We start from the raw sequence: 16662 nt of genomic DNA on the forward strand, positions 1-16662 counted from the left end.
AGAACTCTTACTATCAATCTTGGATCCCGAGACGACTCACACACTCTACGATGGACAATGGATGATGGTGGTGGATGATGGTGTTATGGTGGTGGTGGGTGGTGGATGAAGTGTGAGAGAGGTGGTGTGCCAAGGGATGAGTTGGAATGAAACCAAGCACTCCTATTTATAGGCTGAACAGAAGGCTGGGCACGGCCCCGTGTCCGCTGGACACGCCCCCGTGCCCGTCTGACACTCTCTCTCTTCATTAACTGTAATTCGCAATTACAATTAATGCGCCTGCTGTACTTTCGCCACGCCCCCGTGCTCACTGGACACGGCCCCGTGGTGGGCAATAGAAGCTTCTACTGGTTTGTCTTTTCTGCTGCTTCTTGGGCACGGCCCCGTGCTGGGTGAGCACAGGGCGTGTTCAGGCTTCTGTTTTCTCTTCTTTGCTTGGGAGGATGTCGTTGAGGGTTCGGGCAGTCTACTTTTATTCCTTTTCTTGTATTTATGTTAGAATTAGCTTTCTTTTTGCTTCTTTTGTGAATTTGAGCTCATTTCATACTGAAAATACAAAAGGAAGACAAAAACACTCTTTTTCCAACATTAGTACTTAAAAAGGGTTAGTTTTATGCCTTATTTGATGTAATTTATATGTTGCATTTTACACACATCAGTCTCAATGAAAGTTGTCGTTCAAAAAAAAATATCAGTCGTTTAGTCTAACAAATCACTCTCTTGATTCTAACCAGAAACTATCAAAAAAAATATTCACTGCACCTCATAAAATTTAACAGGTTCCCAAGAAGAAAATACAGTTATCATTATTAATATGTATACAACAAAACAAACTAAAAAAAAAATAACACATGGAAAACATTCATACAAATAGAGACATCCCTCAGTTATTTTAAACCATAAACTTCAAAGACAAACTTAAGTTTTAAGCAGCTTTAGTACCAAACAGAACTTCATCTCGAGTATTTTATTTTAAAACTAAACCAGTAGCACCAAGTTTCTCATCAATCAGTTTGTCAATCTTTTCAATCATCTCATCTGTGAAGTAGTTCTTCCAATCTCCATCCTTAGCCTTCCTAAAGTAGATTCGGTTCTCAGCCGCATTAACATCTTTTGCACGATGCTTTCCACTTTTGTTTACTTCCAAGTTGCTTAATTTCTCAAAACTACACAACTTTATAATGTTTTCTATCACACCAGTTTTCTCTTCTTCAATTGTAAAGGGAAACCCAATGAACTCTGCAAGCTTCTTCACATTGTCTGTAGGATCCTTTTTCATGTCTTCATATTTCAAGAAAAGAATTATCTTGGGTCTCTCCATGCTTGCTTTCCAGTATCCCAAGTAGGGGTGCAAACGAGCCGAGCGGCTCGCGAGCTACTCGAGATCGGCTCGAGAAAAAGCTCGAAACGAGCCGAGCCTTATCGAGCCCGAGCCGAGCTTGAGCCTCAAAACAAAGCTCGTTTGTTTATCGAGCCCGAGCTCGAGCCTCACATGTGAAGCTCGTTAGGCTCGTCGAGCCTTATCGAGCCTTAGTGTAAACGAGCCGAGTCGAGCCGAGCTTATTTAAACTTGTTTACAAGCCGACCTCGAACCTAAAAATAAGCTTAGTTAGTAAACGAGCCCGAGCCCGAGCTTTACTTATCGGGCTCGCAAGTCTAAAAAGTCTATTATTTATATTATTTTTATTTAAAATACTAACTAATAGATAATAAACGAGCCGAGCCCGATCCGAGCTCGAGCTTGATAAAAAACAAACGAGCCGAGCTCGAGCTTTGAAAACAAAGCTCGAATCGAGCCGAGCTCGAGCCCGAGCTCTCATAAGTTAATCGAGCTCGAGCTCGAGCCTGGCCAAGCTCGGGCTCGGCTCGGCTCGTTTGCACCCCTAATCCCAAGATATGATCCCAATATGGTCCATACCATGAAACGCCCTCACAAAACTCATCAAATGCCTCCTCAAATGGGGCATCTTCCAAGGGTAGTTTTATCGCTTCTCGCAGGAAATGGTAATGAGAAACTATGACATCTTTTATATTGCGATATATGTAAACTATCCTGCAGTTGGAAGAAAGGATTGATTCTGGTAGGGAATTGTAAGGAAGGTGTGTGGCAACGAGTGGGAAGCACGAGTTCTTGTGGTTTTCTTCAATTTGTTCAAGGTCTTTCTCTAGCAAAGGAATGCATTCATGAGGCATGGTTGTGAGCAAAGGACTCGTGGATTCATCATACTTTTCCCGGGTTATTATGGCAAAAGCCAAGGCCTTTAGCCATACCGTGCCAGTTTTGGGAGGACTGCAGAGAAATACATCACTTGGTTGAGCCTCAAAGCTTTGTTGAGCCAGAATTCCTCCTTCATGGAATTTTTTAATGTTCCAGAAGTCTTGATTCTTGTAAAAGGTAAACTTGCCTTTCAACCAACTACAAGTGTGTTGTGGAAATGTTTTGATCGTCTCTTCCATGTCCGATTGAGATGATACGACTAGGAAGTTAGTTTGTGCGCGGATGGTGAATATTATGAACTCTCTATATCAAGACATGTGTGTGTATATATTTGTATGTTTGATGTAACTCAGCTATGTGTGTGTATATATATTTGTATGTTTGATGTAACTCAATTTATTTTGAAATCGAGGTTAGGTGAAAAATTAGCACACCTCTAGTATTTAAAAAATGTGTATTTGTCATGTAGCATACCCAAGTTAGGTTTTGGCGGCTTCTATTGATGAGCAATTTAGTAGTATAAAAGTTTTGCTAGGCATGTCACTTAATTACAAAACAAAACTAGCAAATAATTAAAAATAGCACAATAAGAAAAAAAAAGTTTTAATCATGCTTATCTGAATAAAAAAATCTTAGATTACAGGCCAACAATAATTGATGTATTGCTCACTTAATCGATTGTTTAATGCTATTATCTGTCGTTTATTCTAACAAATCACTCCCTTGATTCTAATTACAAACTATCAAAAAGAATTTCACCGCACCTCATAAAGTTTAACAAAACAAAACAATTTAAACATAGAAGTTTTTTACATATTTCCCCATCTTCTTAAGAGGACTTATTACACATGGAAAACATCCATACAAAGAGTCCGTGAGTTATTTTAAACCATAAACTTCAAAGACGAACTTAAATTTTAAGTAGCTTTAGCAGGGGCGGACCCACCTTATGGGGTGGGTGGGCGGCCGCACCCCTTGAAAAAAATTTAGTGGTATTTTTCGCGAAATATCCTGACTACACCCCTTGGAAATTTTCGTCCGCACCCCTTGAAAAATTCCGATCGCACCCCTTGGAAAATTCCGACCGCACCCCTTGGAAATTTTCATCCACACCTCTTAGAAAAAAATGTTAGCAAACGAATTGAAACCCGGTCAAATTATGTAAACAAGTTAGCCCACTAATCCCTTTAATAAAACTTAAATTCAATCCATAAGCCCAATAACTTAATACTCATTCAAGCCCAACCCAACTACTAGTTTTGTAAAACAAAATCAGTCCACATAATAAAATAAATCTCTGTCACTTGCCAGCGACTCTCGCCCTCCCTCTGCCTCACTACAGCGCCTAGCGACAACATAATTCCGGCCGGCGACTGCAAAATTCCGGCTGCAAACTGGTTAATTCAGGCCACCCCTGACAAGTACATGTTTTGTTTTTGTTATTTTGATGGTTATGCGATTTTGTTCAAGAGTCATGAGATAATAGGATTTTAGGATGGGTTAAAAAAGTTTAAACTTTTATATGTTTTGAGGTAATTTGGGGTTGTTCTAGTCTTTATAGGATGGGTTTGTTGTTTCTGAATCTCTTATTGATTATATGATTCTAGTATAGGGTTTGAAAAGATGAAATTCAAAAAGTGAACTTATATAGGTAATTCGATTTGTTTTGATGCTTTATTGGGTTTTTTCAGTTTGCTTCTGTTCTTCCTTATGAATTGTAATTATAAAATTGATTAATAAAATTGTTATTTTATTTATTTTGTGAACGGTTGTCCTACAGTTTCTCATCAATCTATTTGTCAATCTTTCCAATCATCTCATCTGTGAAGTAGTTCTTCCAATCTCCATCCATAGCCTTCTTGAAGTATTTTTTTGTTCTCAGCCGCATTAACATCTCGATGCTTTTCACTTTTGTTTACTTCCAAGTTGCTTAATTTCTCAAAACTACACAACTTTATAATGTTTTCTATCACACTAGCTTTCTCTTCTTCAATTGTAAAGGGAAACCCAATGAACTTTGCAAGCCTCTTGACATTGCTTGTAGGATCCTTTTTCATGTCTTCATATTTCAAGGAAAGAATTGTCTCGGGTCTCAGCAAGCTTACTTTCCAGTATTCCCAGATATGATCCCAATATGGTCCATACCATGAAATACCCTCACAAAACTCGTCAAATGACTCCTCAAATGGGGCATCTTCCATGGGTAGTTTTACTACTCCCCTTCCGAAATGGTAATGGGAAACTATGACATCTTTTATATTCCGATATATGTAAACTATCTTGCAGTTGGAAGAAAGGATTGATTCCGGTAGGGGATTGTAAGTTAGATGTGTGCCCACGAGTGGGAAGCACGAGTTCTTGTGGTATTCTTCAATTTGTTCAAGGTCTTTCTCTAGAAAAGGAATGCATTCATGAGGCATGGTTGTGAGCAAAGGATTCGTGGATTCATCATACTTTTCTCTGGTTATTATGGCAAAAGCCAAGGCCTTTAGCCATACCGTGCCAGTTTTGGGAGGACTACAGAGAAATACATCACTTGGTCGAGCCTTGAAGCTTTGTTGAGGCAGAATTCCTCCTTCATGGGATTCTTAAAGGTTCTGATGTGTGTAAAATGCAACATATAAATTACATCAAATGAGGCATGAAACTAACCCTTTTTAAGTACTAATGTTGGAAAAAGAGTGTTTTTGTCTTCCTTTTGTATTTTCAGGATTGAATGAGCTCAAATTAACAAAAGAAGCAAAAAGACAGCTAAATCTAACATAAATACAAGAGAAGGAACATAAGTGGAATGCCCGACCCCTCGACAGCATCCTCCCAAGCAAAACAGAGAAGGCAGAAGACTGAACACGCCCCGTGCTCAGCCAGCACGGGGCCGTGCCCAAGAAGCAGCAGAAAAGACAAACCTATAGAAGCTTCTATTGCCCACCACGGGGCCGTGTCCAGTGCACACGGGGGCGTGGCGAAAGTACTGCAGGCGCATTAATTGTAATTGCGAATTACAATTAATGAAGAGAGAGAATGTCAGACAGGCACGGGGCCGTGCCCAGGCTTCTGTTCAGCCTATAAATAGGAGTGCTTGGTTTCATTGCAACTCATCCCTTGGCACACCACCTCTCTCACACTTCATCCACCACCCACCACCACCATAACACCATCATCCACCACCATCATCCATTGTCCATCATAGAGTGTGTGAGTCGTCTCGGGATCCAAAATTGATCGTAAGAGTTCTTGACAATCAAGGCCATGTTTGCGTAAGTCTCTTACATCACTTGGTGAAGACAAGTGTTTAGTATAATACTTTTTATTTTTAATTTTTTGCACTTTTTATTTGGTTTTGTATTAATGACTTTAATAACTAGTTGCTTATGTTGAATGTGACTTTTCCTTATCGTTTGTCCGTGGTGTCTTGGCATTATTTTACTGTCTATATAAAATAAAAGATTTTCACCATTCATTATCCACGGTCTATATGGAGGTATGTTAGCTACCTGGTCGGGGGTTAAGGGAACAGTTTGGTAAGGGTCTTGCCCTTTTCAGCGTTTAGAGGTCCTGCAAGGGACCTGGGTCAAATTTAGTAGGATCTCCTTCAATACCCATAGGTATTGGATGGCGGGGATCCAAACTCTTTGACCCCCTCATAAGTTAACTACTATTAATACTATAATCCGGCTATTTAGGACTGTATCCCTGCTGACTCAGACTACTTAGTCGAGGGTAACGTCACTTCCAAAAGAGGGGTCTAACATAATTTGCATTAATAACTTAATCATTATCTTCCAATAATCCGACCCTTTAGGATTGTATCCTTGCTGACTCAAACTACTGTGTTGAGGGTAACGTCGCCTTCAAAAGAGGGGCCTACTACAATAACTAAGATAATCTCTTAAACAAGTGCAAAAGTGCGAAAATAATCAAAGGTTATACTAATACATGAGTCGGATCCAAGTGATTCATCTTGTCTATCTGTTTTTATTTTTATTTTATTTTTCAGCATTTAGTTAGATTTTATTTTCCTAGTTTAAAAATCTTTTCTAACAATTTTGATTTGGTTAGACGTTGAGGATAAACCGGTACTAAAAGCTCTTGTGTCCTTGGACGACCTCGATATCTTACCAACACTATACTACGTCCACGATGGGTGCACTTGCCCATATGTGTGTTTAGTGTTAGTAAATATCGTGTTTTATAAATTTAAAACTTGGCTAAAAGTGTAAAAAGGGCTTAAAATATACATCTAAAATATATTACACCTAACGCACATCAGTTCCATAAGTCTTGATACTTGTACAAGGTTAACTTGCCTTTCAACCAGTTACAAATGTGTTGTGGACATGTTCTGACTAATTCCATGTCTGATTGAGATGATAGAATTAGGAAGTTGTTAGTTTGTGTGTGAATGGTGAATAGTGAATAGTATGAACTCTCTCTATCAGATATGTGTGTGTGTATACATATATTTCTAAGTTTGATGTAACTCAATGTTTTTGGAAAATGAGGTTAGATGAAAATTAGCACACCTCTAGTATTTAAAAATTGTGTATTTGTGATGTACCATACCCAAGCTGGGTTTTGGTGGCTTCCATTGATGAGCAAGTTGGTAGTATAAATTTTTTTGCTAAGCATGTCACTTAGTTATGAGACAAAACAAGCAAATAATTAAAAATAGCACAATAAGAAAAAAATAATAATTAGAAACTTTTTAATACGAAAAATAATAATAGTTAGAAACTTTTTAATAGAGTAAACTGTCATTTTGGTCCTTGATGTTTGGCCAGTTTTGCCACTTCAGTCCAAATTTCAAACCTTTTGCCATTTTGATCTCTGTGGTTTTGTTTTTGTTGCCATTTTGGTCCAAATTTCAAATTTTGCCAGATTCCCCAATTTAAACCCCCAGTTTGCAAAAAGGAGGATTATTCACATTGTTATCTTAGGGTTTTCCTTTGTGATAATTACACAATGCACACGTGTTAGTATAGTAACCCTAAGATAACAAAACAAGGGGGGGTTTAAATTGGGGAATCTGACCAAATTTGAAATTTGGATCAAAATCGCAACAAAATGAAACCAAGAATAATGGTTATTTGAAAAAAAAAATATTCTTAGATTACAAGCCAAGAATAATTGATGTATTACTCACTAATTGTTTAATGCAATTATCTGTTGTTTATTCCAACAAATCACTCATTCTAACCAGAAATTATCAAAAAGAATTTCACCGCACCTCGTAAAATTTAACAAATTTCCCAAAAAGAACATGTAGTTATCATTATTAATAAGCATACAACAAAACATTTTAAAAATAATAGATTAGGATGGCTCCGAAATTGATTTTCTTCTTATTGATGTAATATATCTCTTGATACAATATTAACACTTGATCACCCTATACTATACGAGAATTACAATTTACAATAACCTAGTCTGCTTGAGTTAGGTTATCCGTGCTAGAGCCCAGATAACCAAGTCTGAATTATGTTGGCTGTGAAGCCATCAAATCTGGTTTTGTGTTTAAAAACCACATACATCAAATAAGATTCATGTTGGGATTATAGACACTAACTCCCAACTATTATCTTCGATAAGAGCATTAAACTCTTCTGTCATGGCACAGTTCCGAGTTTGGTTAAGTGTTTGGCAGGGTTACATGGTATAGGCTCCATAGTTGTGGTGGTGTGAACGTTGAAAACGGGTTTCGGTTAGGATACCCTGTCCATACGGCGGGTTGTCATAGCTTGGTTTGGTGGTGGCGATGGTGGCATGAGTGACGGGCTAGGTGGGGTGACATAGAGAGGAAGCAAATAAGTATTAGAGAAAGAATTTGTAAAAGAAAAGGTTATAATTTATGAACAAATAAAACATTACACGATGTGCCCTTTTATAAGGAACTAGTTGATTTTCCGCCTGCGCGTTGCGGCGAGGACCTAATGTCTGCAAAACGTGTGTCGGCAACGGCAAGCAGATACCAAGTATCAAAACATAAATAAAAATGACGTGGTAAGGATAGTCACTTCGTCCTAAAAAAGATTTAAAATAATCTAATATATAATAATAGGACCCACACGTCCTACACGTGGGAAATTCGGTTTTTTCAGTTTAGTTATTACGGTGCTAACACGTTAAAATATGGATGAGCTTGGTACCGGTAACGACACCTAAAGTATCGATCAGGGAAATCATCGAAATTAAGTACCGGCACTGAAAATGATCGGCACCATACGATATGGTATTTGAAGGTAAAACTCAGTAAATACAGGTATGGTGCTACACCGGTGTCGAACCGAAAGTAACGATTCTGAAAACGCCAAAAGGGGTACCAAATTGGTACCGAAAATGATTGGTGTAGTAAATTTTGTACTGATACGATACCGGTTTGATTACAGGATTTGTAATGATTTGCTCATCAATAATCTAAATATCCAAGTTAATTTTACATACTACAATTCATTCATTATAGTAAAAGACAAAAAAGAAAACAAAATAAGTTGTTTTGTATATCAAACCTCATTAAAACAAAATATAGTTTACTTACAGTGTGTATGAAAGTAATCTAAATTGTGTAATTACTTGCGTTGCTACAGGATTTGATGAGCTCGGTACCAACCGGTACCGAAAATACCCTTACCGAAAATCCCCAAAAGTGGGTGTCACACCCTCAAAATCCACAAGCGGAGTATTACCGCGAGGCGTGTGACTGACCAAGATCATACCATCAATCATAATAAACATTAAACAAAGTGAAGTAAAACCAATGCAGCTAAACGTTTTAAAGTTCACCAAATTAACCAAAGTCCAAAACCAAATTTAAAAAGTCAATGGTGTGACAACCGGTGATTTACGGCCCTTAATTACGTGATTAACAGGTGATTAACGCGATAATAAATAGTGTTTACAGCGCAAATTAACTTAATTAGGCTTTTGGAGTGCCTAGAAACGGCTAACCGGCTTTACAGTGCGTGAACGGTGGTTTACGGAAAAATCTGGTGAATATTACGCGACAACGAACTGATACCGTACAAAATACTGACAACGCTGACAAGATTAAATTTTTACGACATATTTTAGCTTCGTAATTAAATTTTAGTGACTACAGTCGAAATCGGATCGAAAAACGGATTAAAGACGACAACGATACAATTTTTCGTGATTATTACTGTAATCGACGAACGGGCATGCAAACAACAACTACCGACTGTATTTTATGTATTTTAATACAAAAATTTTATCTTTTGATGTTAATCGGAGTTCGGGTTTTGGGAACAGGTCTCGTAAGAATTAAGAATTACAGGCCACTTAAACATGAGATGGGCTTGTAGACCCTGGGCCCAAACCCAAAACCCACAAACCTAAACCTACACATAATATATTAGATCTATACCAAAATCTATACTATATAAAATCTTCACAAGATCGTACTAAGGGCATGTTTGGATTGGCTTCTCAAACCAGCTTATTAGCTTATTGACTTATGGATAAGTCAATAAGCTGTTTTTATGTTTGGATAACCAAGAAGTCCTTTTCAAAATAGCTTATTGCAAAGAAGGAAACATGAGGTTTTGAAAAGCCAAGATTTCGTGACTTTTGGATCCAGAAATGACTTTTCAAAAATGAAATTACTAAATTACCCTTTATATTTGTTTCCTTATATCCAGAAATGACTTTTCAAAATTGAATTTTCTAAATTACCCCTTATATTTGGCTTTTCTCACCCCATAAGCTAATCCAAACACTTTTTTTAAAAACTCCTTTTCAAAAAGTCATTTTCCCAAAAGTTCTTTTTAACTCTAATAAGCTTAGCCAAACATACCCTAAATCTTAGCAAAATCTCAACAAAAGCTACTCAAAATCTCTACAACATCCTTACCGGATCTTGTCTCAAAAGTTGAGACATATACCATCTATAAGATCCAATCACCTCCCCATCTTTACAAAACAAAACCTTATCTTCTCAAATCCCTCTCTAAAATACACACACACATTACACAAACTCAAAATCACACCATCAGACTCCCCTTCCTCCTTCCCCTTCTTCTTCGATTTCAAAACCACAACCAGACACCCCCTTTCTCTTCTCTCTGTTCAATCGCCGGCGACCAGGAGCCGGTCACCGGTGCCGGCCGTCGCACACCCCCCCCCCTCTTCGTTAATCACCCACCACACCACCCACCTTCGCGCAAATCAGAGACAAAGACGAGAGAGAAAGAGAGACGAGACAGAGAGAGAGAGAGAGCGCCGGAGATAGGAGCGGCACCGCCGCTCACGGCGGCGGCGGTGGAGCCGACGACGACAACAGCAGAACCGTCGTGGCGGTGACGACTCTCAGGCGACACGTTTTCATATCCGATTGGCCCGGTAAGTTCCGATTCACTAAGTTCTGGTAGTTTTATGGTTTGCACATTTCTGATTTTTGGGGTTCCGGTGATGTTTTCTGTTTCCGGTCGTTGCTCCGGTGAAGAAAATGACGGTAGTGTTAAGGTTGAGCTGATGAAGAGGGTGGTGTTGGTGTTATTTCGGGCTCGGCTTGGTTCGGTTCGGGTGTAGGTGCACTTCAGATTAGTTTTCGGGTTTTTCAAGTCAACTCTCAACAGTGGTTCAAGTCGTGCTTCAGGTTAAAGTGAGCCAGGTTCAGATGGTTGTACAGCAGATTTGGGTCTCAGCTCAGATCGGGTTCGGTTCGGTCAACAACGGGTCTTGGTTTCGGTGTCAGATTATGAAGCGGTTCAGTTGACTCGGTCAAACCGAGTTAACTCGGTCAACACGGTCAAACCGAGTCAACTCCGTTGACTCGGTCAACTCGGTCAGCCTACTCGACTAAGCGACGTGAGAATTTCGGTAATAGATTAAAAGAAATGATTTTGTTACATTATATTTCTAGTTTAAACTTACGTGACAAACGAGCTTGAACCATCGTTTATTTAGTGATTATACACGTTAATTTTTGGCGCATTTTGACGAAAATCATACACATATATTGTTTGATTGACAATTGGGAGTTTTTGATCTAGACGAAAATCATACACATATAACGACACTCTAGTTGTCGAGGGTGTCCAAAAACAGAGGAAGTTCTGCCCGTTTTTCGAGAAAATCCATAAAACTAAAACGCGTTTTATTATAAAACGAACTATCGAAATTCAAGTAATCTTTTAGTAACACAAATACAAATATCGACGACACTTTACAACATCACGAAAAACGACAATTTGATATTATTTTCGACAATGCTTTTATAAGATAAAACGTGATATAATATTTTCTATTCTTTCATTATTATTTTCGACAATCCTTTCAAGTATCAAACAATACGAAATCTTTTCGCAAAGATAAATATAGTTTATATTTATTTCAAACGTCGAACAATACGAAACCGTTTCATAAAAATAAATATAGTTTATATTTATACCAAACGACATGACTTCGTTTTATAAAAATAAATATAGTTGATACATTTATTTCGAATAACAAACAATACGACTTCTTTTATAAAATAAATGTAATTCATATATTTATTTTGGATATCAAACAACACGACGATTCTTTTATTAAAATAAATATAGTTTGTATATTTATTTCAAACATCAAGTGGCTCGTACTCTTTTACAAAAATAGATATAACTTATCTATTTATTTCAAACATCCAACAACTCGATGATGATTTTATAAAATAAATATAATTTTTTATATTTATTTTAAATGCCTAAACGGCACATTATGTAACATACATTTCAACGTACGAGTTTGTTATATGCTATTTTCACATAAACAACCTTTTTATACGCGTACGACTTCTCGGGGCGACTAACATTATTTTGTCGATATATTGATATTTTTGTATAAATATTTATATATGTCGAATTTCTAAAAAACTAAGTACCTTTTAGACTTAGTAAATTATTAACGGTATCAAACGAGACTTAACGCGTATAACTTCTTCGTTTCATTTAAGTTAATAACTTACCATTGAATCGTTCGGTTAACGATTCGGTAGGGCTCGGTGACACGTAGTTTAGTTAATGAGCTTATTTAGAAACTTATAAGATATTCCGTGTTAGGGATATTGTAGAATGCACGCCAGCGAGTCTCATCTTGGAAACGACATCACGAAGTCGTAATTAGCTAGCTTCGCACAAGGCAATTCAGGTGAGTTCATAACCCCACCTTTTTACGGTTTTACATTTTTATGAATGTTTTCGGGGTGGAAAGACATGCACGTTTTTCAGAAATATACAAAGTTCTCGATAAACAAAGACTGCATATTTTTAGACAAAGCACGTTTTTGCAAGAACATACAAAGCTTTTGAACGAACGGAAACTCATATTTCTAAATCATATTACGAATGGATTTTGAGGAAATTCACATGGTTTACGAATGGATTATACTAAATATGCCGGTTTTTACAAAACAAATGCATATTATCGAAACGTAAATGATTTTCATGACTATGGATGGATCGACTGGTGAAAATATAGAGAGACTGGGGAATTGGCCTTAGAGGCTGGGGAGGTTCAGCCTTAGAGGCTGGGGTAAAATACGTGTTATAAATATTACAAACATTTATTTACATGGTATGGTTAGCGTAGGGAGGGTTTTACTACTAGATCATGTGAAGGGTGGGTACAACACTTAAGGCCATTAATCCTCGTTGTTAGGACCGAGGGACACAAGAGTGATATATCTATTTGGGTGTAGTGAGCCCACACCCGTGAGGCCGGGGCGGCCCATAGAGGTGACTGTGTCTTACAGCCGAAGCCCGGTAACAAATTTGCTAGATTTGAGTTTCCCTGCATCACTTCACACATACCAGTGGCTTTGCAACCCATTGGTGGTCTCTTTTTCCTTATTGCTACATACCAGGGACATACATATTTACAGAAATACTTGATTTATACAAATTAAATATCATGTTTTATATAAATTCAAGGCATAGAATTATGCGGGCATGGAGTCAAAGTGAGGGTGGGCATTGACGGTTATACAAATTTACAAATACGAGAGTTTACAAATACATGGTTTTACGAACATAATGCGTTACAAACACAAAGTTTCCATATAACTTGGCAAGAAAATTATTTATAAATTCGTTTTCTCAATATTATTTCACAAACCGGTTATTCAAAAGATTTATTTCAAATCTTTTACAAACAAACTATGAACTCGCTCAAGTTTTTGTTGATTTTTCGCATGTTTCTTTCTCAGGTTGCATTTCAAAGTCGAGGCACGGTTGGAATAGGGGGACCATTGGGGATTCGAGTACTTAGCGGGCGTTCAATTTCTAGATAGTCTATGCTTATTTGCTTCCGCTGTGCAATAAAGATACCATTCCAGTCACACCAGCTCTGATAATTTCAGGGTGTGACAAGCGGAAGCATAAGTTCAAAAACCAAAAATATAAGTCAAACGTTTTATAAGTTTATCATGAACACACAACGGTTCATGTCCCACGACGACTCCTTCCCCATGCAAGCTCCAACAAATAACCTAACGACCTGCAAGACATATAATAACGAATCAACAACAAAGTTGAGCGAGTTCACAGTTGGGTGTTCGTTTTAAGTTGTTTCAAAAACATTGTTTTCCTTTAGCTGGCTTACTGGCCATGGGGGTTACCCCATAGTTTAAAAACCTGATTAATCCTTTCCTTTTACTCTGGCTCCCAGCCGTGGGGGCTACCCCATGTATATCCCACTAGACCCGTTACCATATCGACTACTGACTGAAGTAAGTTGGTGCCCTAGCGTCAATGTCTATCATCATTGATGTGCCCAGATCCATTAGTTCACGCCCGTCCTCTGTGGCACGTTATGAGGCTTGTCAAACCTAAATAGCGCTATCTAACTAATGACCCGCTCGTCATTGGCCCGACGATTAAGTCGATATAAAAATGAGGGACTTCATGATAGAATTTTTGGTCTAGTATCAATGTTGTCACCCTTCAATAAAGAGGATATGGTACGTGTCCCCAAACCAGGAGATCACACAGGTTCCGATTAAATCCTTAGTACGTGTTGTCACCCTTCAATGAAGAGGATGTAGTACGTGTTCCAAACCAGGAGATCACGCAATTTCCGATTAAATCCTTTACCCATTCCCAACCATCGGGAATCCCATGCCTTGTAGAAAGTGTGAACTCACCTTTGGTTGCTCGGTTGAACTCTTAAAATAGCTAACGGTCAGGGTTGGTCAATCATGTCCTAATATGATTACCATTTAGTTTATTATTGGTTTTAAATAAAGCATAAAGTTCCTACACGCATCTATCACATAATACGCACCCACTTTAACAGTTCACGCCCATATAACATCCCATCTATAACAATTCAAAAGCAAGCATACGATATTGCACACAACACTTTCATTGACACATAACACGTTAGATCATTATCGGATAACATAACCGACATTTAGACATGCAAATCACTAGGTATATTGTTTTAGCTTAAACATCCAAAACTGGACTGTTTTCGGGCATTTTAATAAAATAGTTAACTTATTCCAAAAATTTTCAAATTTTTACAGAATGTTTTAAACGATCCAAATATTATTGTGTAAAAATATCAGAACCCAATTCATTACCAATTATTTTATAAAAATTATTTACCGGGCTGCAAATCAGATTCATCACTTTCTGAATGTAGTCTACGAAAAAATTCATTGTAAGTCCGATTGACGAAATTCCAGTTGGAGAATTACAACGACATCAGTGGTCATCTACAGTATAAATTTCATGACCTAATTTTACACAGATTTCAAGTTATGACGAAAAACATAACACAAATTTTCTGCAGTAAAAACGCAGCTTTTGCTGCTGTACAAAACGGACCATTAAAAATAGCAAACGACCTCAAAAAAATATGATTCCAATGCCATTTGAAGCGTTTTTTGAAATAACACGTTATAGACTTAAGAACATCAATTTTTCGTTACGTTATGACCCGGTTACAGCCTACTAAAGGCGGCTGTAACAGTTTGACAGTTTGCTGTTTTCGCTTCCCGAACCCGCAAACGACTATCTAGCGAACTCGATCAGTTAAAACATCAAGTACAACAGATTATAGGTTATTTATATCAGATTCATCATTAGTTACATATCCCCATTACGTTTAATCATATTCATTCCTAACAAGCTGTAGTCAGATATATCATCACTCACATTCATCATCATACAACCCAAGTTCCTAATTCAACGCTCTTATAACAATGATATGTGTAAGTCTGAAATGAACAATTTATTACCCAATCATAATGTCATATGTCTAATACTTAAGATAAGCAGATTCTATTCAGGAGACAAGCATCATTCTAATTTCATCTTATCAGATTCGTAGCATACAAAGATCAACTAATCAATCATGTATAATCTTCCAAAATTACCCTACTAGTTATTATTATAAAACCCACCATCGAATAGCTAAACATTAGTCAATTTTAAATAGCTAAATATTATTCTAAGTCAGATTGTTTACATAATACATATACTAATTCACTCCATCACAGTCATATTCAAAGTCAAGAAGCACAAAAGAATACAAAATAAATTCCGAAGAACATAAATTCCGAAGAACATTTACTGATCGAAACACGAAAAGGGTATATGGCTGACATGGGGTTTCTCCTCCACTATGAACTTGTGCGGCTGGAGGTATTAGAATTTGGGTTTTCATGGTTGTGCTATCTTTTTTTTTTTTAGAATAGGAATGAGAGTTATAAGGTTATATAAATAGTGTAGGGTTTAGGTTTAGGGAGTGAAGTTGGGCCTAGCCCAAGTGCGTGTGAACCCGTTAAATTGCGTGTCTTGCTTAAACAAACTCACCCGGTTTATTAATAGGATGACCGTAAATAAATACATGAATAAACCACTCGTTGCAGATTAGTATTATTTCGTAAATAATAATAATAATAATAATAATAATAACAATAAAGACGTGTATTGCTAAAATACCCTTCTCTCGACAACGAGAGTACAGGTTGTTATATTCTCCCCATGTTACAGGAATTTCGTCCTCGAAATTTAAGAAAAATTATACGATTCGTTTGATTTATAGATTATTCGATAATCTATTGTCATATGTAAATACACGTATTTTCACGAAACTTCACAAAACGAACATGTAAACCACATTGCACATAAAATCATGTAGCACGTATAGTCACATAATTCACATATTATAGAAATTCACGTAGTCTATACTCACTTCATATAGCATAGAATTCCGTGCAACTAATTATACATTCGTAATACGCTTCCCTGAGCGTTTGTGAAATTTTGAGACCCTTGGTTTACCTGAACTTAAACGAGATGTCTAAGTGAATACCTAAGTTAACAGAGTTCGTGTTTACAACTTTACACTGTGATGGCCGGATGTCACATCATCCCCTAGTTGAAAGAATTTTCATCCCGAAAATTTGAATTACGTTGTTATAAAACGATGGCTGGAAGTTT

At 37.3% G+C, this 16662-nt stretch overlaps 2 protein-coding genes and 1 long non-coding RNA gene across 4 annotated transcripts; 1 reads left to right on the plus strand and 2 right to left on the minus strand.

Annotated features, from left to right (window-relative positions):
• Nucleotides 1-786: 786 nt before the first annotated feature.
• LOC110916848 (flavonol 3-sulfotransferase-like) lies at nt 787-2540 on the minus strand. Its single transcript, XM_035985952.1, has 2 exons — nt 1895-2540; nt 787-1343 (listed from the first exon to the last, which is right to left on the minus strand). Exons 1-2 carry the CDS (start codon nt 2455-2457, stop codon nt 968-970), a joined length of 939 nt encoding a protein of 312 aa, XP_035841845.1. The 5' UTR covers nt 2458-2540; the 3' UTR covers nt 787-967.
• A 1452-nt stretch (nt 2541-3992) lies between these two features.
• Nucleotides 3993-6574, minus strand: LOC110917259 (flavonol 4'-sulfotransferase). Its single transcript, XM_022161846.2, is given in 3 exon segments — nt 3993-4091; nt 4093-4805; nt 6475-6574. Coding segments are annotated over 3 exon segments (912 nt in total).
• A 3458-nt stretch (nt 6575-10032) lies between these two features.
• Nucleotides 10033-13661, plus strand: LOC110915871. Of its 2 annotated transcripts, none has more exons than XR_004884622.1 (3): nt 10033-11053; nt 12274-12361; nt 13419-13661. It is a non-coding gene; the product is annotated as an uncharacterized LOC110915871 (long non-coding RNA). The 2 variants fall into 2 exon arrangements; XR_004884623.1 differs by having other exon boundaries at nt 12285-12361.
• Nucleotides 13662-16662: the final 3001 nt, after the last annotated feature.

Source organism: Helianthus annuus, chromosome 16, assembly GCF_002127325.2.
Source record: "Helianthus annuus cultivar XRQ/B chromosome 16, HanXRQr2.0-SUNRISE, whole genome shotgun sequence".
In the NCBI taxonomy this organism is placed as follows: domain Eukaryota; kingdom Viridiplantae; phylum Streptophyta; class Magnoliopsida; order Asterales; family Asteraceae; genus Helianthus; species Helianthus annuus.